The sequence below is a fragment of the Rattus norvegicus genome, chromosome 1 (genome assembly GCF_036323735.1).
Source record: "Rattus norvegicus strain BN/NHsdMcwi chromosome 1, GRCr8, whole genome shotgun sequence".
Lineage (NCBI taxonomy): Eukaryota > Metazoa > Chordata > Mammalia > Rodentia > Muridae > Rattus > Rattus norvegicus.
In genome coordinates, this window is record NC_086019.1 from 197,877,853 (window position 1) to 197,901,534 (window position 23,682).

At 41.4% G+C, this 23,682-nt stretch overlaps 1 protein-coding gene across 6 annotated transcripts in view; it reads left to right on the plus strand.

Annotated features, from left to right (window-relative positions):
* The window catches only part of Edrf1 (erythroid differentiation regulatory factor 1), a 38,821-nt gene that overhangs the window by 7,980 nt on the left and 7,159 nt on the right, over positions 1-23,682 (plus strand). For 3 of the 6 annotated variants that reach the window (XM_006230436.5, XM_063263753.1, XM_008759889.4), the window contains 16 exons: positions 2,413-2,514; positions 2,762-2,883; positions 3,531-3,642; positions 7,942-8,089; positions 8,165-8,273; positions 8,706-8,817; positions 9,467-9,733; positions 11,555-11,626; positions 11,924-12,074; positions 14,512-14,700; positions 15,024-15,224; positions 16,490-16,708; positions 18,195-18,418; positions 19,822-19,980; positions 20,129-20,278; positions 21,358-21,511. In XM_006230436.5, coding sequence (XP_006230498.1) covers positions 2,413-2,514; positions 2,762-2,883; positions 3,531-3,642; positions 7,942-8,089; positions 8,165-8,273; positions 8,706-8,817; positions 9,467-9,733; positions 11,555-11,626; positions 11,924-12,074; positions 14,512-14,700; positions 15,024-15,224; positions 16,490-16,708; positions 18,195-18,418; positions 19,822-19,980; positions 20,129-20,278; positions 21,358-21,511 — 2,491 coding nt within the window. Of the gene's footprint in view, positions 1-2,412; positions 2,515-2,761; positions 2,884-3,530; positions 3,643-7,941; positions 8,090-8,164; positions 8,274-8,705; positions 8,818-9,466; positions 9,734-11,554; positions 11,627-11,923; positions 12,075-14,511; positions 14,701-15,023; positions 15,225-16,489; positions 16,709-18,194; positions 18,419-19,821; positions 19,981-20,128; positions 20,279-21,357; positions 21,512-23,682 lie in introns of those variants that run through there. The other 3 variants (XM_063263756.1, NM_001107557.1, XM_039078803.2) reach the window with 2 other exon arrangements.

A 23,682-nucleotide genomic window follows, 5' to 3' on the forward strand; every position in this document is an offset into this window, starting at 1 on the left:
ATGATGAAGAGTGAGGAGTATTTTCTCAGCCTCATCTGAAAATTAGAGGAAAAAAAAGTGCATTTAGTTTTCCAGAGTAGAATTTCCAGGAGTTAACATGAATGATCATTTTTTTTTTTATTAAATAACACAAAATATTTTAAAGTCAGTCAACTGATTTTTTTTCTCTTTAAATTGAATACTGTTGAACGTAACAGTAGAGAGTGTTTTTAACTCTAGATGTGTACTAAGTACCTGTCATACCAAGTTGAGGTGATAGTTATGCCTATAGATTGTTCATTCTAAAATGGATGGTGTTCCCCCTGGAAAATAGAATTGGCCCCACATTAACATTATATGAAGATTTAAAATCTGTTTTATATGTATGGATGTTTTGCCCGTATGCACAGATCTGTGCACCACACGCATGCCTGGTTTGATAGATCCCCTGAAACTAGAGTTCCAGGCAGTTGTGAGCTGCCATATGAGGGGTGCTGGGAATTGAACCTAGGTCCTCTAGAGTAGCAGCATGTGTTCCTGACTGCTCAGCCATCTCTCCAGCCCATGTGAAGAAAGGATAGACTATTGTCTTATTTATCTCATCCTCTTGGCTTCTTATTTACATTATTGGTTTTTGAGATTTTAATTTATTTTTATCTTACGTATATGAGTGTTTGCCTGCATTTTTTTTTTTTTTGGTTCTTTTTTTTTTTCGGAGCTGGGGACCGAACCCAGGGCCTTGCGCTTCCTAGGTAAGCGCTCTACCACTGAGCTAAATCCCCAGCCCCTTGCCTGCATTTTTGAATAGTACCGTGTGCATGTCTGATGCCTACAGAGGCCACAAAAGTGTATTGGATTCCCTGGAGATAACTGACAGTTGGGACCTGCCATGTTCCCACTGGGAATTGAACCAGGGTTCTGTGGAAGAGAGCCAGTGTTCTTAACCATCATTTCAGCCCCTAGTTACTTGTTTTTAACTTACTGTGTCTTCCATAGGATGAAATAACACTGTAGATGCTAATTTGTGGCATTTTTATTTTTAGGAAAATACACTAAAATAAGCCCAAAGAAATAAAGCTTTTAGCTTGGTAAAATTTTTTTTTTTTTTTGTCTTGCTGTGTATTTTCATGTACTGAACATGATTCAGCCAGATTGGTTCAGTCTTTACACATTATAATAGACTTGTAAAAAATTAACACATTTAACTTGCTTTTATAAAAAAAAAATGACTAACTTGGTTTTAATTTTAGAGAAGACATTCCATAAAAGTACATAAATGAATTTGAGGTGTTTGGGTTTATTTTTTCCCCAAGGATTTCTCTTGAAAGGAGGGAGGTGCATAATATTTAAGTCACTTAGTGGTTAGAGGAAGGAGTAGAGGTGTATCATTACTTTATGTGTTTTATTGCATGTGCTATCTGTAACAGGATTTCTTAAAACTCACATTACAGTGGCTAGAAGAGTGGCTGGAGGGTCTGCGTTCCATAACAGCACGCACATTGGGCAGCTGTTTTAACTCCAGCTCCAGGGGAGCCTTTATCTTCCTCTAAGTCAGTAGACTAAGATAGCTTCATGAAGGCATGTACGTGCACACATCCCAAGGCCAGAGGCAGAGGATTGATAGTCAAATGTCTCCTGGTGACAGCTGCCTGATGGCTGCAAAACTGCATGATATGCTGTGTTTACCCAAAATATGGGTATTTTTCTAAATGTATTCCAGACTCTGAGATACATTTAGAAAACAAAAGGATAGGGTACAAAGAGAGTCCCTGTCTCAAAAAAAGGAGGAGTTTTAATATTAAAAGATGGGAGGACATTGGATTATACAGAGAAGGAGGTAGATTTTTTTAATTTAATTTAATTCCATTTAAAAGATTTGGATTTTGGGTTGTTTAGTTTTGTTTGGTTGGTTTTTAGGACAGTGGTAGGGAGAATGGTGTTCGATAGACATTAATCTTTAAAAGCAGGTGTATGGCAGGCAGCAGGTTTTCACACTAATTGGAAAGTTTTCTCTGGGTCTCTAGGGTTTAGGATTCTGTGGAGTTCACACAGGCCATGCTCAGCTGCAGACTGGAAGTGAAGGTTGTTTTAAACTGGTGGAGGTACTAGGTGTTTCAGTTCAGTAGAGATGTGCTGGACTTCCAGAGAGTGGTAATCAAACTTACAAAACCAAGAAATGAAAGTGGATTCTTTGAAAGATCTTTAAATCTACCTCATTTAAGAGATAAATATGATTGGTTTGAAGCAGTTGTGGGAAATCATAGGTAAAGCAAGCTATACCCCATGAGTTATGAGCACCATGCATTGTACTGGCTAATTCATACAGGTAGATTGGGGTGTGTGTTCTTGTGTGTGGGTGATAACTCTGTAAGCATAGGTCAATTGTAAGCCGTGTTGGCAGCACAGTCACTCCTTATCTTGCACTTTCCACAGGGCAGAGAGCCTCTTGAGCCCTCATGCATAGTGGGGCATGTGGCCTCAGCACCCAAAGAGCAAAACCTTACTACTTTGTTCAATGACGGGGAGAACAGTCAGGTATGCTTTCCATGTGCCCATCTGAGACAACTGGCCCTGACCACTTCCTCATTGGAAAACTAGTCTCAGTTGGAACTGATAGGGGATATTTCCACTAGGTTTCAAAATTGCTTTGTAAACATCTCTCTGTCTTACAGCTCTTGGGAATTGACCTTGTCTCTGCTTCTTCTTTCCTGGTGTTTCTTTGGATCATGGGGGGAAATTGTCCATCTGCTGTTATTATAATCTTTCCTGTTTTAAATTAAAGGGTCTTAAAAATGATTTTGTCCGGAATATTCTGTGGACTTTTGAAGATATCCATATGCTAGTTGGTTCTAACATGCCTATATTTGGTGGAGGCAGATATCCAGCAGTTAGCCTACGTCTCAGGTAAACCACCTTAAAGTGCAATGTCTGATTAGCTCTTCTCTGACTGTTGGTTTCTCCTCTTTCCCTATTTTCTTCTCCTTCCTCCTGCCAAAGAGAATAGCCACAGAAAGAGAGAAAACAGATGCTGATAGCCCAGTAAACAGGTGTCCATTCTGATCCCTGATTAAAAGACTAGACCATATGTCTGTGGAACTGGCCTTGTCTTATGGTTGAGGCTACAACTACTGAAAATAGAAGAGTTTATTTAATTGCTTGAGGTGGTTGACCACCTTCCCCTTATGCAATTGTGAACATTTTCTTAATGCTCCATGCTTGTGAACCAATGGGAGTTGTGACTTGGGCATTATCATTTATATGGTCAGTGTTTCCTTAGGATGCAAGGAGCTCACAGTCGCATCATCATACCGTAATCTTCCATTTGTACTGAGAACTTATCAATGCCTGTTAGAAATGCAAAGTTTTTGAGAAGATTCTAGACATAACACAACTGTTGAGCTATGTGTCTGGGTCTTCATATTAGAAAACATCTATGGCAGTCTCTGTCTAGAGAGAAAAGACTAGGATATTTAAATGGGAAAATACATCTAAGATGATTCATTATGGGACATTTATTTAACCAAATAACACTAGAAATGTATATTTTTCAGGGATAACAACAAACCAATTAATGTGTTGACTGGAATTGACTATTGGTTGGACAACTTGATATGCAATGTACCAGAACTTGTGATGTGCTTCCATGTAAATGGGATTGTACAGGTAAGACACGGGGTGATGGCTCTAATTTTTCAAATGTAGAATGGTGCAGAGAGAATTTCACATTTTTAAGGCTTTAAATATGAAGATGTGTCTTTGGCTCCGAGATAGATGTGAATGAACTGAAATTTTAGTGTTTTTATGGTTAAGTTGGTTAAATCAAATTTTAGATTTTCAGGGGTCTTATTATAAGTAATTTTTTTGAGAAGGTCATAAATAGAGCCTGAAGCCTGTAATGTTAATATCAAGCACCTATGGTGATTAATTCAAAATAAGTGCACAGCGGACACATTCCTTTGTTTTTCAAAAAGCTACTCCATCTATACAAAGCTTTAAGAAAAATGCCACAGCAATAATTGCATCTGGCAAGATCGTGCTTTTCATCACCAAGTCTATTCCAGGGCTAAATGTCAGAATCACCTAAGGATTTTTAAACAACTGTATATTTGAATACCAGTGTTCTAGGACCAGTGAACCAACTTTAAAACTTCAAGAAGTTTTACACAATTCTAATTTTCAGCATTGCTTGAGAACCACTTATACTGTGACCCTAAGAGATAGCTGTAGTGAGGTTTTCACAGCAGGCAGAGGGCAGAAAGGGAAAGTATTACTAATAGGCATGGAGGAAGAGCAGGGGGAGTCCCAGCTCTAAGACAATGATACAGTTCCCTGAGATGAGGCATTGATTGGTTTCAGAATAATGCAGTCATAAAAAGTGTCTACTGAGTATTCTTTAGATGCAGTAGCTAGGTAGATTCTGTGTGTGATGGTTTGAATATGCTTAGCCCAGGGAGTGGCACTGTTAGGAGGTGTGGCTCTGTTGGAGTAAGCGTGGCACTGAGGGTATGGGCTTAAGACCCTTATCCTAGCTGCCTGGAAGTCAGTATTCTGCTAGCAAACTTCAGATGAAGATGTAAAACTCTCAGCCTCTCCTGAACTATGCCTGCCTGGATGCTGCCATGCTCCTGCCTTGATGATAATGGACTCAACCTCTGACCCTGTAAGCCAACCCCAATTAAATGTTCTTAGAAGAGTTGCCTTGGGGAGGCTGGAGAGATGGCTCAGCAGTTAAGAGCACTGTCTGCTCTTCCAGAGGTCCTGAGTTCAAATCCCAGCAACGACATGGTAGCTCACAACCATCTGTAATGGGATCTGATGCCTTCTTCTGGTGTGTCTGAAGACAACAATAGTGTGCTCCTATAAGTAGAACAAATCTTAGAGAGACAGAGACAGAGACAGAGAGAGAGAGAGAGAGATGCGCCTTGGTCATGGTGTCTGTTCACAGAAGTAAAACCGTAAGACACAAGTTGGTATCAGGGACTGGGATATTGCTGTGCTAGGCCTGACCTTGCTTTTGTTTGGAAGAATGTGGATTTTGGGACTTTGGATTTGGAATGCAGTAGAATGCTTTCAGTGGAGTTAGTGGGCCATCCTAAGTAGGAATAAGGAAGACTTTGTTTCTGAGGGTGATTTGAGCCTGACTCTAGAGGTTTCAGAGATGGCTTCTCAGCCTTTTGTCTAAGATCAAATGTAGAGGTTTCAGAGAAGAATTTTAGCATGTGATTGAGAGACTGTTTCTGTGATATTTTGGTGAAGATTGTGGCTGCTTTTTGCCCTTGTCTAAAGAGTCTGCCTGAGGTGAAGAGACTCAGATTAATTGCATTGACAAAGGAACTCTCAGAAACACCCAGCATAGACTTTGTTCTCTGGTAAAGTCTCCTGACAAGCATTTTGAACAAGAGTAGCAAGCTTAGAAAAAATATAAAATATGTGGTTTAACTATTAAAGGGGCACCAGGAAGTAGAATGGACTGAATCCTGTATTCTAGGAGATAGCATATTAAGGGAGTAGGGCTTTGGGGCAAGATCCTACCCAGCTAAATTTAGATCCAGGCATGGTGGTATATGCCTTTAATCCCAGCATTACAGGAGACAAAGCCAGGCAGATCTCTTGAGTTCATAGTCAGTCTACAGAGCAAGTTCCAGAAAAACCAAGCTTAATCAGAAAGGAAGTTGAAAAACAAAATGCTGGTAATAGAATAAGGGGGGACCATGCCTCAGCCCCCAAAAGCAGCAGAACCTGGCAGCTTCAGCCATGGGGCTCTGGCTTTAGAGTGAAAAATAAAAGGGACTACTGGGACAATTGATGATCGTTAACTGGAGTTACCAGATTAGTGGCGATTAAGAAAAAAACCAGCATCACTGAGGTGAAATCTTCTGGAAAGTGTTTTGTGAGCACAAAGAAGCTGTGTTCCAGAGAGAGCCAAAGTTGTAACTCATGCCGCAGCTATACTAGGTAATGTGTAAGAGTCACCCAGGTGGCACTGGGCTTGAAGGCATGAAGGCGTCTTGAAGAACAGCTGAGGTTTGAAGGCCATTGGAGAAGGTACAGTCCCAGTTGTAGTTTATGTAGTTTATGGCTCATGACTGAAGGAGTTATGCAAAGGATTTGAGACTTAGTACCATGAAGAGAGCCTATGAGAGGCTATTTGCAGCAGAAGACCCAAGTGTATTGGGGATGCCAGTACCATGGGATGATCACCAAGAACAGCAGAGGCAATGGAGTGGATCAACCTGAGCTTAGCAACTCTAGCTGTGCTACAGAGGGCAGAGCTGGAGAAGTGACACCAGCCTTTTGAAGGAGACCAGAAGATCGTATGTGGATCCCAGGCACTGGAACAAGAAGCTGTAACCTTGAAGTTGCCTTGAAGGCTCCAAGATGTTCCAGACACCAGAGCTGTGAGATATTTGTTGAAGAAAGCTGCTAACAGGGAATGGAACCAGCCCAGGAGAAAGAATTTTATTGCAGTTAACAAAGATGAAAAAGGAGTTGGAGCTCTGAAGACAGTTTATGGAGATGCAGAGTTTGGAGTTTGCTTAGCTGGTTTCCTGTCTTGCTTTGGGGATTACTGATTGGATGAATCTCGGAAGAGACACTGAACTTTGGACTTTTAACATTGTTGAGGCGCTATAGACTATGGGGACCTTTGAAGTTGGACTAAATGCATTTTGCATTATGCTATGTTTAGGTATGGCCCCCATAGACTCATATGCTTGAACAAACCTGTGGGGACCAGGGAGTGGAATATGATGGTTTGTATATACTTGGATCAGGGAGTGGCACTATTAGATGTGGCTTTGTTGAAGTAGGTGTGTCACTGTGAGGATGGGCTTTAACACCCTACACGTGGCTGCCTGGAAGTCAGTATTCTGCTAGCGGACTTCAGATGAAGATGTAGAACTCTTAGCTCCTCCTGCACCATGCCTACCTGGATTCTGCCATGTTCCTGCCTTGATGATAATGGACTGAACTCTGAACCTGTAAGCCAGCCCCAGCTAAATGTTGTTCTTATAAGAGTTGTCTTGGTCATGGTGTTTGTTCACAGAGGTAAAACCATAACTAAGATACTGGGGCTGGAGAAAAAGTTGGCATTTGATCTGAATAGGTGCTGATATGTTTCCTTACCAAAGACTCTATTATATAAAGTCACATGTTGTGGCGTTCCCACACAGAAGTGAAATTGAAGAGCATAGCACAGTGTGAGGTGCTGGAGAAGGAGATAACCATATTGAGGACTACAGTGTGGAAGGATGAGATATTAGGAATGATGTTTGATGTTAGGAATGTCTAGTCTTAAATCAGAAAACATTGTAAGAGCCGTTTAGGGCAGTTTGCACAGAACACAAACTGGAAAAATATGGAAGTACCTTAAAGGTAGTAATAGCTGGCTGGGTTTTAGCAGAGCACTTGCTTAAGGCTCTTAACATTATCCTCAGCAATACAAAAACAAAAATACACACACTCACACACACACACACACACCATCAATAGTAGGATCCATACAACTTTTCTTATTCTTGCCATTTCTACCCACTGTGCTCCATTCCTGAATAGAAAAATTCTGCAGGTCAAGGGAAAACATCTGGAGTGACACATGTATCTGGAGAAAGAAAGAGGCCAGAAATAATGTGTGTGTGTTTGTTTCTTAAGCTTGATGGGTAAAGTCCACCTTCATTTATCTTCCTAGTTGGAAACATCAGGTGAGAAGAGTGGTCTGTCCATGCTCTGGTAGGAACAGTGCATCTTTCCTGCGGTCACTCCTAGAAAATGACACTAGTGATCTCCTTTATTTGCAAGGGAAGGCCCTCAGCTCCCTTTGCCATTTCAAACAGGAAAAGGTTGAAAAACACTGGCTTAACTACATGCTGCATACATCCGTACTTAGGGCTTACCTGTTTAGTTTATATAGTAAGTTGCTGCTGCCTCAGTGTCTCCTGAACTGCATTCGTTTGTGCTTTACAGAAATATGAGATGATAAAGACAGAAGAAATCCCCAATTTGGAAAACTCTAATTTTTCTACTAAAGTTATAAAAGACATTGCACAGAATATTTTATCGTTTCTTAAATCTAATTGTACCAAAGAAGGGCATACCTACTGGCTCTTTAAAGGTAAGTTAATGCTTGAATGTACAGTAGTGGTTTGGGTGAGGGCTGTAGCATGAGGTAGATTGTTTCTCTTTTCAGCAAGCAGCAGTGATATTGTGAAGCTCTATGACCTCACGACTCTGTGTGAAGAAACTGAAGACAAGTACCAGAATCCATTCACAATGCCAGTGGCTATCCTCTTATACAAGTGAGTCCTCACAGAACTCAGATGTCAGTCCAATATGGTGATAACTGGGAAGCTCAGGGAGAAGTATCACAGTTTCAGGCCCACCCGGGCCATGTAGCCAGACCCTGTCTAAAAACAAAAGTTTTCAGATAAGGAAATAGTTTCACTATCTAAGCTAAAACTTTGAAATACTTTTTCATGTTTATGTAGTTGGAGAATATATCTTAGGGTGGCGCTGACTTGGGGTTGGAGTGTGGTGGGCACAGAAATGCACACTTTTATATTAATAATGTTCAGCTTTGCTGTGTAAGCCCTTTGATAGTGGCTGATTGAGGAGCAGCACTGGGTGCTTCTTTGTGTCAGTTATTCCATTTGAAGGATACAGGATGAGCCTCCATTGTATCCTGCAGGAGAAGCTAAGTGAGTAGTGAAACTAACATGCTTTTGTTTCAGGGTGGCTTGTAACATGATGATGAAGAAAAATCAAAACAAGAAGCACTATGGAACTATTAGAACATTACTTCTCAACTGTGTTAAGTTGTTGGACAAAAGCAGACATCCTCAAGTAAGATTGCCATGTCTGATGAGTAAGCCAGTCCTGGACTACTGATAGAACATTATTTCAGTGGAACCTGGTCAGATCCTTTCTCCATACTGTGTCCCTCTGACTAATTATAGCTGAGGACAACTCTGTTCAGTGACAGGCACTCATGTAATCCTAGTAGAGTTGCGTTTTTCCTTTGCTTTATCACAATTAGAAAGTCTTTTAAATGATTTAGTACAGAAATGATGTTTATTAGGAAGGCTCAAGTTCCACTCTTAGATTTCCCCTCTAGCCATAGGTTTTATAGTAACTGTTAGTTGCCTATTAAAGATTAACAGTCGCAGTTTATAAAGAGACACTCACTTGGGATGAGAAGGAATTTGCTAGTCTTCTACTTAGGACACTTTACACATGAAAGCTTGCCTGCAGGGGCAGAGGAGGAGGGCTCAGTACACCTAACTTCTAGAAGGAAGAAGACAGTCTGGATCTCATAGAGCACACCCAGGGTATTTGTAGCTTTGACTGGGAACCGTCCTTTGTGTGGTATCAAGGAGAAAATAACTTCTCTTTAGACTTGCCCTAAAACCTTTTCAGTGTGGTGAGGCAGCTTCAGTCTTTACATGTGTTTCTTTCTTTTTTTTTTTTTTTTTTTTTCTCTTTTTAAAATAAGATTATTGCTTCAGCCAACTACATGCTTTCAGAGCTTTTCCAGTTGGATGAGCCTAAAAAGGAAGAAAGTTCAGACTCCCCTTTAAATGAGAATTCAGATGAAAGCTACAGTGAGGAGGAGGAGGAGGAGGAGATGGCGGACAGTGATGAGAATGGCTCCTACGGTACCAGCTCTGACCCAGCAGACGATAACAAGGCAGTGGCTATAATTAAATCTGTTGGAGAACTGTCAGTACCAGAAAAATACAAGTCAATTCATCAGATCAGAGTAAGCAAGCTTTATTTGAATTTATGTTGTTATCCTTGCAAAATTGGACGTTCTTATAACTCATGAGTTCTAGAACTTAATTTTAGGAGTACACAGTGAAGTAGAATTCCCTGGAATAACTGACCCATGTAAAAGTAAAGCCATGGTAAAAACATGTGCTAACCAGGAGTCCATATTTCACTTTTAATGAGGGGGATTCATTTCTGGTGACCAATGCAGAGCATTGGTCTTGTCTTTCCCCGGGCAGTGCTGTTTAGTGTTCGAGTATTGAGTATTGGTGGATTACTGTTCGTTTAGTGAGCATAGAGTCAGAGTTGAGAAGGGGATGGCCCTCTGATGTCCATGTGGAGAAAACTGGTGAATTACCACCGTGTTGCCAGTACTCGTTTCTGTGGTCTTGTGTCTGCTGCCTTGGTTGGGGTCAGGTGCACTTTAACAACCTCATCTCTTTTCGTCTGTCTTAGCATGAGCTACACTAAATGCTGTACTGTCCATCTGTTGGGAACAGTGGACTTTCCTGTACTCTTCCTCTTAGGTTTAGGTACAGGGTTTGAAAGCATACCTTTCTTTTACCCTAAATCATTGCTGGGTTTTTCTCGTCTGCTTTTCTTACTTCCACACTTTATATTTTTTCATAAAAGCATCAAAGTCAGTCAAGGTCCTATGCTGTTGCTTCTGCTTTTTCTGATGTATTTTTCCATGGAGGCCTTTTTCTAGGCTTGTGTGTTGACTAAATGGTGTCACTTCTTCCTTCAGGATCCCTGATCACTTCTGCAAAACTGTACTGTTTTTATTTCTCTCAGAGCCTGTCTGTACCTGATAGCCCTGTACTGTATGTTTTCCCTCTTCACTAGAGTGTAAGCCTCCATCTAGGACAAGTAATATGCTTACAAATAAGTCATTGACTGTCTGTCTAAATCTTAGTTTACATTTAGCTTGAGACCCACATTTTTCCAGTTAAATCAGTAATTACTACACTTCAGTGTGCTGGGGAAACTGCATTGTAACAGAGCCCTGGACTCACAGGACAGTTGAATGATTTAAGGATGGCATGGAGTGTTAAGATCCTCTGATTTTGTAACAGACATTCTTTATCAATGTCTGAGGCTCACAGAAGAATGTAGTCATCTTCCTGGGAATATGTCTTAGCTTTGCCTGGCCTGTGTGGAATGACTTAGAAGTCTTCACTCTTGGGTTCCTGATTCTCCATTCACTCACTCTTGTCTTCTGAGTGGGTTTTCCTGTAAAAACTAGTGATTCCAGCCTCTCCAGAATCAGCAAAATTAAATGCCCTTGCATTTAGTGCCTCTTAGTTGGAGGCTGTTAACAGGCTTTGTTTCTTAATTAAGCAAATAAATTTCAGAAAGTGAGAGGCCCTGGGCAATGGGTGGTACTTGTTGACCTACTACTAAACTGATGGTGTTACTATCAGTGTGCTACTGTAGCACTAATAAAGAGTGAGCTGATCTGTTTGTTTTGGTATGCATTTTCTAAAGCATTACTACTCTTGCACTTTCATTTTTATCAAATAGAATTAGAACCTTAAGTGTTGGGCTGCTCGGTCTTTTGGGTTTGTTTTGTTTTGTTTTGTTTTGTTTTTCCGGAGCTGGGGACCGAACCACTGAGCTAAATCCCCAACCCCCGCATGGTCTTTTGTTAAGCGCGACTTGACTAAGGCATTTGTATCAGATACCTCACCAAGTGCAATACAGAATGCATTTTTAAATTACTGCTTTGCAAAGTTGTAATAATTTGGGGAAATGAGAGCTGGTCTGTTGTAGTGGTAGCATGTTGCTGACTTGTCATTGTTTGTCTCTGAAGCCCAGTTGTGCATTTCCCGTTTGCCATGACACGGAAGAGCGCTGTCGACTCGTACTAAGCTATGTGTTGGAGGTAAGTCTAGGTTTGCTCCTCGTTGATCAGCAGTCTGTGCTTATTGGCAAGTAGCACGTGTTTGGTTTGTTGGTGTCTGAGTGATGCCCTGCTTTGATTTTAATTTCTTTATCTAAAGTGAAAACCAAATCATTTTTTTTCCAAATCCTTCAGATTACATGTAGTTTTAAATATCTGAGGAGAAATGCTGCTGTGTGTTTAGGTTTTGATTAACTACTAGTGAACAGGATGTAGCAAATGTTTTTCTTTTTAAGAAGGGAATAAAGGTGTGTATTTGTGTGTTTTTACTTTTTAAAGGGTTTAAAATCTGTAGATAGTAGCATCAAAAAAGAAAGTGACCTCCCAGCAGCTGACCCCAGCACTCCTATCCCCTTAAAATATGAAGATGAATCCACAAGGGGTGGTCCTGAGGGGCTGGAGAAGCAGATGGCCTTGTTCCTGGACAAAAGTAAGTTGGTTGATAAGCACATAATGTCTTCAGTAGAGTAACATACTAGCCTGCAGCTAGAAAGACTGGTGTCAAGGCTCTCACTAGAAGTGCTTGAGAAAAATGCAAAAAACAAAACTTTCCTTGAAAGGTGATTTTGAGATTTCCTAGTGAGAGCCTAAGAAACCTGCTTCTTCCTGTTTTCAACCTGGGGAAGCCCAAAAGAGTTTTATAGTTGCTGCCCTTGTAAAATATGGGGAGTCTTTTAAGAGCAAAGAATTAAGCAAAGAGAATCAGACCACTCACTGGCTCTGAGGGACATTGTCTCTATTCAGTTAAGCTGCCTTTTCTTCCTCAAACTGAAGACATTGACAGCAGCTTCCTTAGAGGCTCTTAGAAGATGTAAAGGGTGGTCTGGTGAGATGGCTCAGTGGTTAATAACACTGGCTGCTCTTCCAGAGGGTCTGAGTTCAATTCCACTTGGTGGCTCACAACCAACCATCTATGAAGGATCTGATGCCCTCTTCTAGCACAGAGTACCCTACACTTAAATAAGCACATAAGAAAGTTTTTCAAAGAAGATATACAGGGCTAGTAGGATAATGTGCTTAGAGCTTTGTACATTGTGAGCACCTACAAGAGATGGTGCCACAGTTGAATAAGCTAGAAATAGCTTTTAAAATTTCTAGAGGGTCCCTCTAGGTCACCTCTCTTAAAGGCAGTAGAAATACAAATCTTGTTTCTTACCTTAAAACAAATTTTTGTCCCTTTCCATTTATACTGTGATAATCGTTCGTTTAAATTTTTTGTTGTTTTGTTTTTCTGAGATTTTACTCATTTTTTTTTTTACTTGATGTATCTAGTATTTTGCATACATGTCACTTTACCACATGCATGCAGTGTCCACAGGGATCAGAATAGGGCATTGGATCCTCTGTAACTGGAGTTACAGATGTGAGCCACCATGTGGGTGCTGAACAGAACCCAGGTCTTTTAGAAGAGCAGCCACTAAGCTATCATCTCTATTCCCCAGTTCTAGCCTTTTCATTTTGTTTTAATGATTTGAAAGTGGTGGTGGTGGTGGTGGAGGTAGTGGTAGTGGTGATGGTGGTGATGATTGTTTTGAAGTAAAACACATGTAGAGATGATAAGGGTGAAGGGGATAGATTTCTTTCTCTAGTACTTATGTGGTGCTCCTTGTGTGCAAGTCTCATTCTGCAAACAGGGAACTATACCAGGATTTCACTGGTGTCTAAAATGTCTTGTCTCTCTTCCCTGTTGAAAAACCCTACTCCAGTATGGACTTGGTGGCTCAGTTGTAGTCCTGTCACTTGGGAGGCTAAGGCAGGATTGCTGTAAGTTCAACTTGGGCTATAGAGTGAGACTCAAGAAAAGGGAAGATGGGGCTGAGAGACACAATTGTCCATAATTCAAGTTACTCATGTTCACATTCTCTGCAGTGCTGTCTCAGGTCAACAGTGCCTTTGCACTGAAACCAGACTTAATCCGCTTCTTTTGTGTTAGACAGCTCTCAGGACACACAGCTGTGAGCAAGACCTTCTCACAGTGCCTCACAGGCAGAGAATGTTTATGGCAACAGAAAAAAAGGTTGCAGACACAACCCAGGCCATCATAAGTCATAGCAACAAAGTACCTTGAAAATATTGTGTGGCATTAATTAAAAAGTGATCAGAGAGAGGGGAGAGAGAGAGAGAAGTTAAACCATGGGTTGGGAGTGTTCTTCTTGTCACAGTATTTGGATCCCATCAGTGTACTTAGAGTATTCTGGTGCAATTTACATTATCAAGGTACTCCTTTAACTTTGTGTCACTGTTTTATGTGTCTGGTACCATGATTAGTATAAAAATGATCATTTCACAGAATGAAGACAGTAATGAGGCTGGAGCTTGGTGGAATTTGGTTTTTGTATTGTGGTTTCATTAGCGACAGGGTTGCCATTCTGTACCCCTAGCTGGCCTCAAATGTAGACTCTTGAGAGCTGACCTTAGATATGGGTCACTATACCTGGCAACTTCAGTGTTCTTGATAGAGAAAATGGTAAAGTACAGTGAGGAATAGGGAAAGAGCACTCATAGGCCACAGGTAGGAAATGACTTTGGCTGATCAGTAGTGGGTGTGAGCCTGGAAGAAGACTGGGAAACAGCTTAGCATGTGAATAGAGAAGCTGGTCTGACATCTGGGGACAGACTCAGTTTTACAGTGTGTATACTGTTTGGTAGTGTGATGCAGAAATTAAAGACAGCTGGCAGGTGTCACTTTCCTGTTGAAAGTGACAGTGACTGACAGTAGGGAAACTGAAGACCTTAGAAGTCCCACCCAAACGTACCATGACGCTGCTGCTTTCTTCTCCTGCCATACATAGTACCTGAGTCAGGTTATTTTTTTATTTTCTTTTGAGACTTAAGTTCAGATAAAGTGTGATGTTTCTCTGTTACAGTGGGCTCCCTTCAGAAGGGCAATTGTTCTGGGCAGTCTGGAATGACCCCTGGTTCTTGGCAACATAAAATGAAACTTCAGCTAATTCTCAAGTCATCAAAAGCCTACTACATTTTGTCAGATGCTGCCATGAGTCTTCAGAAGTATGGAAGAGCGTTGAGATACATTAAGCTAGCTCTGCAGAGCCATGGTAAGCCGCCATAACTGCGTAAGCCACCATAACTGCGCATGTCCACAAGGCCCTGGAGGGAGGGAAGCATTGAGTCATGGTGAACCTTCACTCCCCTTCCTTAAAAAGTTCAATTTTAAAACAACATCTTCCAGCCTGTTGTTTGTTTGTTTGTTTGTTTGTTTGTTTTGCAGTGTTGTAACAACTTGGTGTAAAGTATATGAAGCCCTGTGCCACCTGCAGTGGACAGTGGCTGTCACGGCACAGAGATTTCACATTTGCCATGCATATCAGTGCTAACGTAACATCCTTGTGGGCTCTCCCTCTCACCATTGTTCACACAGATACTTACTGCTGCCTCTGCACCAACATGCTCTCTGAAGTGCTGCTGTTTCTCTCTCAATACCTGACCCTCTGTGGTGACATCCAGCTCATGCTGGCCCAGAACGCAAACAACAGAGCAGCACACCTTGAGGAATTTAATTACCAAACAAAAGAAGACCAGGAGATCCTCCACAGTCTCCACAGAGAGTCCAGCTGCCAGGGTATGCCGACATCTTCCTTGTTCACAGTGGCATAATCCTTTCAGCTCAAGAAGGATGCTGCAAAAGTGTCGGGAACATTAGCCTTTTACTTATGTGTTTCATACCATTCTTTTTCAAGTTAAAAATTGACCATGGCTGAGTGTGGTTGTATATACCTTTAATCCCACCAGAGGGGGGGAAATAGGCAGGCAGATCTCTGAGTTTGAGGCCAGCCTGCTTTACATAGTGAGTTCAGGAAAGCCAGGAATACATGGTGAGACCCTGTCTCAAAAACAAGAGTTGATCCTATGTGTTTATATCAAATAGTTTTCAGATATTTTAACTAAGATCTGAATACAGTTGTGTTTCCTTTACTCTTGATGAGATTTTTGTGGGTACACATCTAGGCAACTCTGCAAGCCAGGGTTTTGGGGAGAAAGAAAAAAATGGTTGGGGAAAGTGAGTTAAGTACTTTATAAATAAGCCCAAGGAGCTAAGAGAAAGTTAGCTTATAGCCATATGCTTTTGGCATCTGTTCTAAATAGAGAGAGTGATTTAACTGCAGAAACACGCTCCTCAGCTTAGAGCAGCCAGGTGAACACACTCCAGTAGGGTGTAAGTATCAGTCTTGGATAATTAAAATTAATGTAGACTGTAGAAGGGAGAGATATGTCATTTCCTAGTATTTTTACCTTTCCGTTTCTCTTTCTAAAATAATTATTTAATAGCCACAGTGGAAAATCCTTAGAGAGTTTGCTTCTCTCTTCATAGATATTTCACTTAAAATACTTTGTGATGTTCCCCCATGCATTGATGTCACAGCAGGAGTAGCACATTTCCCCTAGGGGTTGGATGCAGTGTCATACTGAGTCTAGCATCACCCAGCAGCTTCTTTGGAGTCTTCGGTGACGTAAGCTTGGCATGTGTTCTGTTTCAGGAACTGGTCCCGTCAGTCCAAACAAAACATGTAGCAAAGCCACCTAAGTGCAGTAAAGACTTTAGACTGTACAGTAGCCGGGGACCTGGGTGGTAGGAAGAGCTGCTATTTATACACAGAAAGATACTAGTTTAATCAAGTACGAATATTTTAGGAAAATACCATTTTATTAACACATTTTACAGTGACACTTACAATTTTTGTTGAATTGATGGAGTTTACACTGTATTGCACTTTACTTTTGACTTAAAATGTCAGGCACTTATGGGTATTAAGGAGTAAGGGCTCATAACATCACATCACTTGTCCTGATAGTTCTTTTTTTTTTTTTTTTTTTTTTTTTTTTTAGGATTTGCATGGGCAACAGATCTATCTACAGACTTAGAAAGTCAACTTTCAGTTAGTTGTAAATGTTATGAGGCTGCTAATGAAATCTTGCAATTTAGTGACTTAAAAAGTCAGAATCCAGAGCACTACGTACAAGTGTTGAAGAGAATGGGAAACATTAGAAATGAAATCGGTGTATTCTACATGAATCAGGCTGCTGCGCTGCAGGGTGAGCGAGTAGGTGAGTGTCTCCTATGGCCTTCTCTTCATTCCGGGTTGTACTGGAGAATCAGTTATACTGTTGTGGGTGGGGCAGAGAACTGGCCCCTGGTGATATGTAATTCTACTGAGAATCTTAAATAAAACTAGAGAAAACATTGTTTCCCCTTGGGATTCATTCTTTCCAGTATCTTCCATACTTTAGACTAATCAGTTCAGAAACAGCTTGGATAGCCAGCCTTGTGCCAGGCTTGTATTGGACATGCAGCATGATCTTCCACTTGGAAAATCTGCTACACATGCAGATCTCTGGGAAATGTGCTAAAAGGCGCGTACATGCAGTGCAGTGGATGGAGAAGCTGTCTGTCCTAGTTGTAAGGGATTGGAAGGCTTTGGGAAAGATGATACAGTTGCATAGGCAGTCCCTGAAAAGGACCTCTGGATGCAAAGATGAGGAAGGGAAGGCTCTGGAGCATGAGTGTGCAGAGCACAAGAGCTTGGGATGAGGGTAACAGTGGAAGACCACGTGGAGTTCAGGAAGCAGTGAGAAGAGGCTCAGGCTGCACCGGGTTAATTTGTGATACCATTGGACTGTGCATGTGGAAAGATCTAATTTAGTAGTTGATTATAAATGTGCTGAGCGCTATAAAGGGATGGTGCTCCTCATATTGAAAAGCATCCCCATAAGGGTGGTAGCTGAAGCCATTAGGGGGGCTGTTAGTGGAGAGAATGGGTGCTATGAGAAAGGAAGGAGCCTCGCTGGAACTGAGAGCCACAGATAAACTGAACTCATCTATGCCTGCTAAGTTGTGAACCATGCTTGACCCGGAAGCAGAGGATATAAATGATGCTCTAGAAAATTCATTGTTAGTGGGAGAGCCTGAGTGCATCTGGAGTTTGTCAGTGGGAGAGCATGTGGTATGTAGTAAGAATCCAGGAGAACTATATAAAATACAAACTATAGCCTCTTAAAACTCAGTTGGAACCGTGATGTGTGTTTGAAACTTTATAATGTAGTCTTTTGCTCAGGTGTTTTTACTTGGTTGGTTTTGAATGGCTGTGATTAAATGTGTTGGTCTGCTAGAATTACTAAGTACCTCAGATGGTAACTTAAATATTAGAATTTATACTTCTCAGTTGTGAGTACTTGAAGTCCAAGGTCAAGGCAACATCAGGGTTCGATTTTTCTCAGATTTCTTTTCTTGCCTTTCAGCCAGCCACCTTCCTACTGTGTTTTTACAAGGCCCTTTCTCTGTGTATACCTTTGATGTCTCTTCCAGAGTCATATTGGATCCTTAATGACCTCATTTAATTTTAATCACGTCTTCAAAGACCTGACCCTAAGTACTGTTACATTGTAAGCTAGTGGGGAGTTAGGACTTTACCCAGTGACTCCTGGAGACTGTGTTTCCCTATGTGACAGGCATCAGAGAGAGGGCCACAGTTGGCCCCATTGGGTTCACACTGATGTCTGCTTATGCGATTGTTTTCTTTCTTTCTTTGTGAAGTGAGCAAATCTGTGTCTGCTGCAGAGCAACAATTGTGGAAAAAAAGCTTTTCTTGTTTTGAAAAGGGGATTCACAACTTTGAGTCGATTGATGATGCTACAAATGCTGCCCTCCTGCTGTGCAACACAGGAAGACTCATGCGGGTCTGTGCACAGGCGCACTGTGGTGCAGAGGATGAGTTCAAACGGGAGTTCTCCCCAGAAGAGGGCTTGTATTACAGCAAGGTAAGGTGGTTGCCTTCATGTCAAGCCTCAGCTTCTCTCTCTCTCATCCATCCAACTCTTACTTGTTCCACTAAGTAAACTAAAAGTGATGACAGCATTGTGATGGCAAAGGAGCAGACAGCTCGTAGGAGCAGTAGGATGTTAGTGCTGAGGACGACCTGTGGAACTGTTGGGGGAAGGGTGCGTAGGTAAGCGGTGTTGATGTGGCTGGAGTTCAGGGTGCTAAAGATTGGCAAAGAGAGAGAGAGAAACTGCGAAAGTACCAGAAGATGCAGATGGAAGGCTGTGTGCCCAGCCAGCGTGGGAGATAGAAATGTGCATCCGAGAGTGAAAGTGAGAGCAGGTCAGTCTGGCAGAAGGCTCACGGCACAGATGACAAGTAAGGTCAGAGGTGACTACGTCCTTGAGGTATGAGCAAAGGTTAGGAAACTTGAACATGCAAATAACCTTTTAAAGTAAATGCGCTCGGTATATTTGTTTGTGATTACTTAAAGATTATAGTTTATATTACATTGAAAAATTGAAGATGGCCCAGAAGACATGGCTTAGCAACTGGAAATGCCTGGTGTTCTTCCAGAAAATCAGGTTAGGTCCCATGTACGATGATCTGAGTTCAGTCCCCTTAGCTCACATGGTTAAAACAAAACCAGCTCCTACGTGTTGTCTTTGACTTTAATACATGCATGTATACACAGTAAGTAAATAAAAACAAAAATTTTACAAAAAGACATGAACACTTAAATTATTAACTGTTTTGAAACTTTAAATTTAGCCTTCCATGGAAAATATACCAGGCGTATAGTGCATTTTAAAATAAAAATGACATAAAAACACGTGAGTCCGGGGTTGGGGATTTAGCTCAGTGGTAGAGCGCTTGCCTAGGAAGCGCAAGGCCCTGGGTTCGGTCCCCAGCTCCGGAAAAAAAAAAAAAAAAAAAAAAAAAAAAAAAAAAAAACACGTGAGTCCACAACAGTTAATACTTACCCGAAATGTAGTAAGTATTGCTGGGTGACGGAGCTTAATGTGACTGTTGTGAGAATACTGTGGCCAGTACTTAAAGATGGAGGTGAAAGAATTAATTTTTACTCTACAATAATTTTTTGTAGTTTACTAGTTATACAAAGTAATTTTCTTTCAGAGTAGGGGGGTGGAGGGGAAGCAACAAAGTACATCCTCCTGCATCAGCCCGAGTCAGAAAGCAGCACAAAGGGCAGACCTTGCAGGGGCATTCTGTCTGCTTCAAAGTCGTCTCTTTACTAAATACTTACATTGACCGTCCTGTCTCCCATGGTGATGCTGTCCTTTACTTAATTCTCCCAGATTCCGTTGATGTCTAAGTGTTGAGAAACATGTCTCATTTCAGTGTGCTCCTGGCACACGTTTAACGCTTGCCATTTTCACAGGCCGTTGATTACTATTTGAAGGCTCTGAGGTCGCTGGGAACGAGAGACATGCACCCAGTTGTTTGGGATTCTGTGAACTGGGAATTGTCGACTACATACTTCACCATGGCGACTCTACAGCAAGATTATGCTCCATTATCCAGAAAAGCTCAGGAGCAGGTGATAAACTTTCTGGATTTTAAACTGAAGTCAATACTACTTATTCCTGTATTTAATATTGCACATCAGTCATCTTTAGCAAGCAGTATTTAACATGAAAACTCATATAAACTTATTCTTCTCCTTCCCCATTGAAATCTCTGGACAGATTGAGAAAGAAGTCAGTGAGGCTATGATGAAGTCCCTGAAGCACTGCGATGTTGACTCAGCAACTGCTCGGCAGCCCCTCTGTCAGTACCGCGCTGCAACCATCCATCACAGGCTGGCTTCCATGTACCACAGCTGTCTGAGGAACCAGGTGTGGCCATCCAGATTAAAGTCCTCGCTTCACTTATTTGAACGTATCCCTCCCTGTTAATGCTTTGGGTATATTTTACATGCCACCTCTTCCTGGTCGCCGATAGCTGCTTTAGGAGACCTTAGCACGGCAGTGCTTCCCCTTTCCGTCTGTGACATGGACTTTTCTCTCCTGTGAATGGTAGTGTCTCAGTGTAGAAATCAGATATTTCCTGGGTATGCTACTTAATGTTTGTTAGAAACATCGTTAAGCTTTGTTTAGTAGTACTTCTGTGTACATTTTAAAAGGCTTCTCAGGGCAGGAGTGAGAGAGTCAGCAACTTGTAACCATCTGTAATTCCGGATCCATGAGAATCCAGTGCCTCTGGTTGCTGCAGGCTTCTGCAGCCTTCTGCACTCATGTGCACATGCTCCTCTTCCACATTTACATAATTAAAACTTACAGTACAGCTCCCCCGTCTCTGTGAAACGGAAAGTGCACATGAACACATCTGGAAAGTATCAATGGAGCATGGGCACAGTTGAAAGAATGTGAGGGAAGCCCAGTGTGCCGGAGTGCTCTACAGAACCTTAGACTTCCCTACTGATGTGTTACGTTGTCTGAGACGTTCTCTCATGTTTAGGCCCTCTGTATTTTACAACTGAATGACTTGTATTTTTGATTTTGATTTGTTAAGAGCTCGATGGGAGGAGTTATACTGCCTTTCCTCTCCCACGGCTCACTGCCTGTCATTGAATGCCTTGTCTCTAATGCATGGAGCCCCTTGTTTGGTTGGTTGAATGTAGTCATTTTGTCCCTTGAGATTCTTGAGAGAAGGACCTGCTGCTGCGTCATTTCAGACTGGCCTAGAACTCACTGTGTAGGAGCTGGCTTAGGGAGAACTCACGGTTCCTCGTCTCCTGCTTCATCTTATTTATTATTTCCATAGCAGGTACTAATCGATATTTTAAATTAAGGAACTTAACTTATAACACTATAAAAAATAAAAATGAATGCATTTAGTGATGCAGGCAGAATTGAGTAATAATACTGACGCCCCAGCCTTTGGACTTTTTTTATTGTTATATTTTTATTTGTAGGTTGGTGATGAGCATCTTAGGAAGCAGCACCGAGTGCTGGCAGATCTCCACTACAGCAAAGCTGCAAAGCTCTTTCAACTTCTCAAAGATGCTCCTTGTGAACTGCTTAGAGTGCAGTTAGAAAGGGTGGCATTTGCAGAATTTCAGATGAGCAGTAAGTCTGACTTCTCAAATACGTTTGTTGGCTCTTTTCTGCATCATATTAAACGGAGGCCATGTTGTGTGTGACTCTTGGATATAAGCAGGACCATAAGTCTGAAAAGTTTTGGGTGGAGAAGCAGCAGCATGGGAACCATGGTCCTCAACCCTTTAAATATTGAACTGACAGTTGGGGACTTTGTTTGTGGGATGGATGCTGCTGTAGTACCTGCTTGAGCTCAGATGAGAAAATGGGGAAGTGTGACAAGAAGTGAGAGGACTTCATTGTATGTCATCTTCACAGCAGAGAATGAGTGAACATTCTGACCACATAATGCTTCCAGGGTTCCCACCCTGAGGTTCTAGCCCAAGACTCCCCTTGCCTGCAGTACTAGCTTTTGAGACCTCTTATATGGTAAGGCAGTTAATGTTTGAAATACACCAACTCATTTTATTTCATTTTGATTTTTTAATATTATAAATTTAAACTTTATAAAGTTTTAGATTTTGGAGCATGCCTGACATCTGATGTTGGAATTAAGGAAGCTCAGCCTGTAAAATCTGTAACCTACGTAAGAATGCAGAAACAAGATCTGAATTGTTTGTGACCCCAGGCAGTCTGATTAGAGATGTTAACGTGTACTTTAAATCTGTGTGACTTAGTTTGTGTGAGATACAGAGCCCTTGAGAATAAGAAACTGCAGGTTTATTGCCTGAACATAGGGACCCTAGGAGGACAGGAGAAATACTTCCTTTAGACTCATTTAGAAATGGATTCATTACCATTTTTAAAACTTCTATTTTTATTTTATTTTTATTTTCTGTCATTGTGTGCATGACAGGTGTATATGGGATGGATTAGACTCTGGGTAACCTTTCACTTGAATCTTCCAATTTTCTGATTTGTTGAATTCTTCATGATTAGCACACATTTATAAAAGAATAGAGAGACACTGGAGACAGAATTGGATTGGTGTAGTTAGTTGTCTTTGGAAAACAATTGGTGTGGTTAGTTGTCTTTGGAAAACATTTTAAGGGCAAATGAGATAGCTTATCAGGTAAAGTTACTTGTACCAAATCTGACGACCTGAGTTCTATTACTGGGACCTACAAGTTATCATCTGAGCTCCAAACATGTGTCATGACACAAATGTACCTCCCCACGCTTATAATAAAATGTTTGTAATAAAATGCTTTGAACCATTCTATTACCATGAATATCTTAGAAAAATAATGGAGATACTTAAGAGAAGGGGAGATAGCCAGCTTTGTGGGGTTTATCAGCAGTATTACTAAGTGTTGTCATTAGTGACACTACTTCATTTTAGTTTACCCTAGTGCATGGGGCTCCTGCTTACCTTCCTTATGTCTCTCTCTCTCTCTTGTCTGCTTCTTTCTCAAAGGAAGTTCACATAGTCAATGGCTTACCTTCTAGATGCCACATCTACACTGACACCTTTATTTGTCCATTGGCTTGCAAGGTAGTGGGCTATTTTGAAAGTTGTAGATTATACTGTAATGGAAGGAGGCCACCATTAACAGGTTGGGGAATTCCCATGCCCAGTTTCACCTCTGATGCTTCCTGCACACTTCAGAACTCTGACACTGTCTATGGGTTTTAGCAGTTTGCAAAAGGACTCAAAACTCACTATTCATACAGCAAAATCAGCTAAGGAAGAGCAGGAGTACCCCAGAAGCAAAGCTCACATTCTGTTCTCAGTGCAGGTAGTACTGATTCCACCTCATCCCAGTAATGATATATAACTGCCCGGTGACTACCACCCAGGAAGCTCTACCACACATGGAGTCCAGTGTGTTTATTTAGAATTTGGGTGCATGGTAGAACGTAGCCTCCAGTTTCTCTAGAAGATAAGCTATCATTCTGCAGCCCAGGGACTCCATAGAAATTGCATTGTTGTAAAGACCTATAGATGGCCTTGAGAGCTATAGAGACTGGTCAGGCCTTTCTGTGGGAATGAATCCTTTATTCACGTAGTGCACTACACACATTGAATGTGAACAGAGGAGTAGAGGTGTCTTGCAGTGGCTGAGAGATGTAGATGAGTGTAATACTCCCCTGATCTTCCTTTGAAAAAAGAGTGTGATACTTTACAGTAGGACAGCCAATATTGAGGACTAAATTGGCTCAACCAACTTCATACAACTAAATAATGGGATGACCTTTGA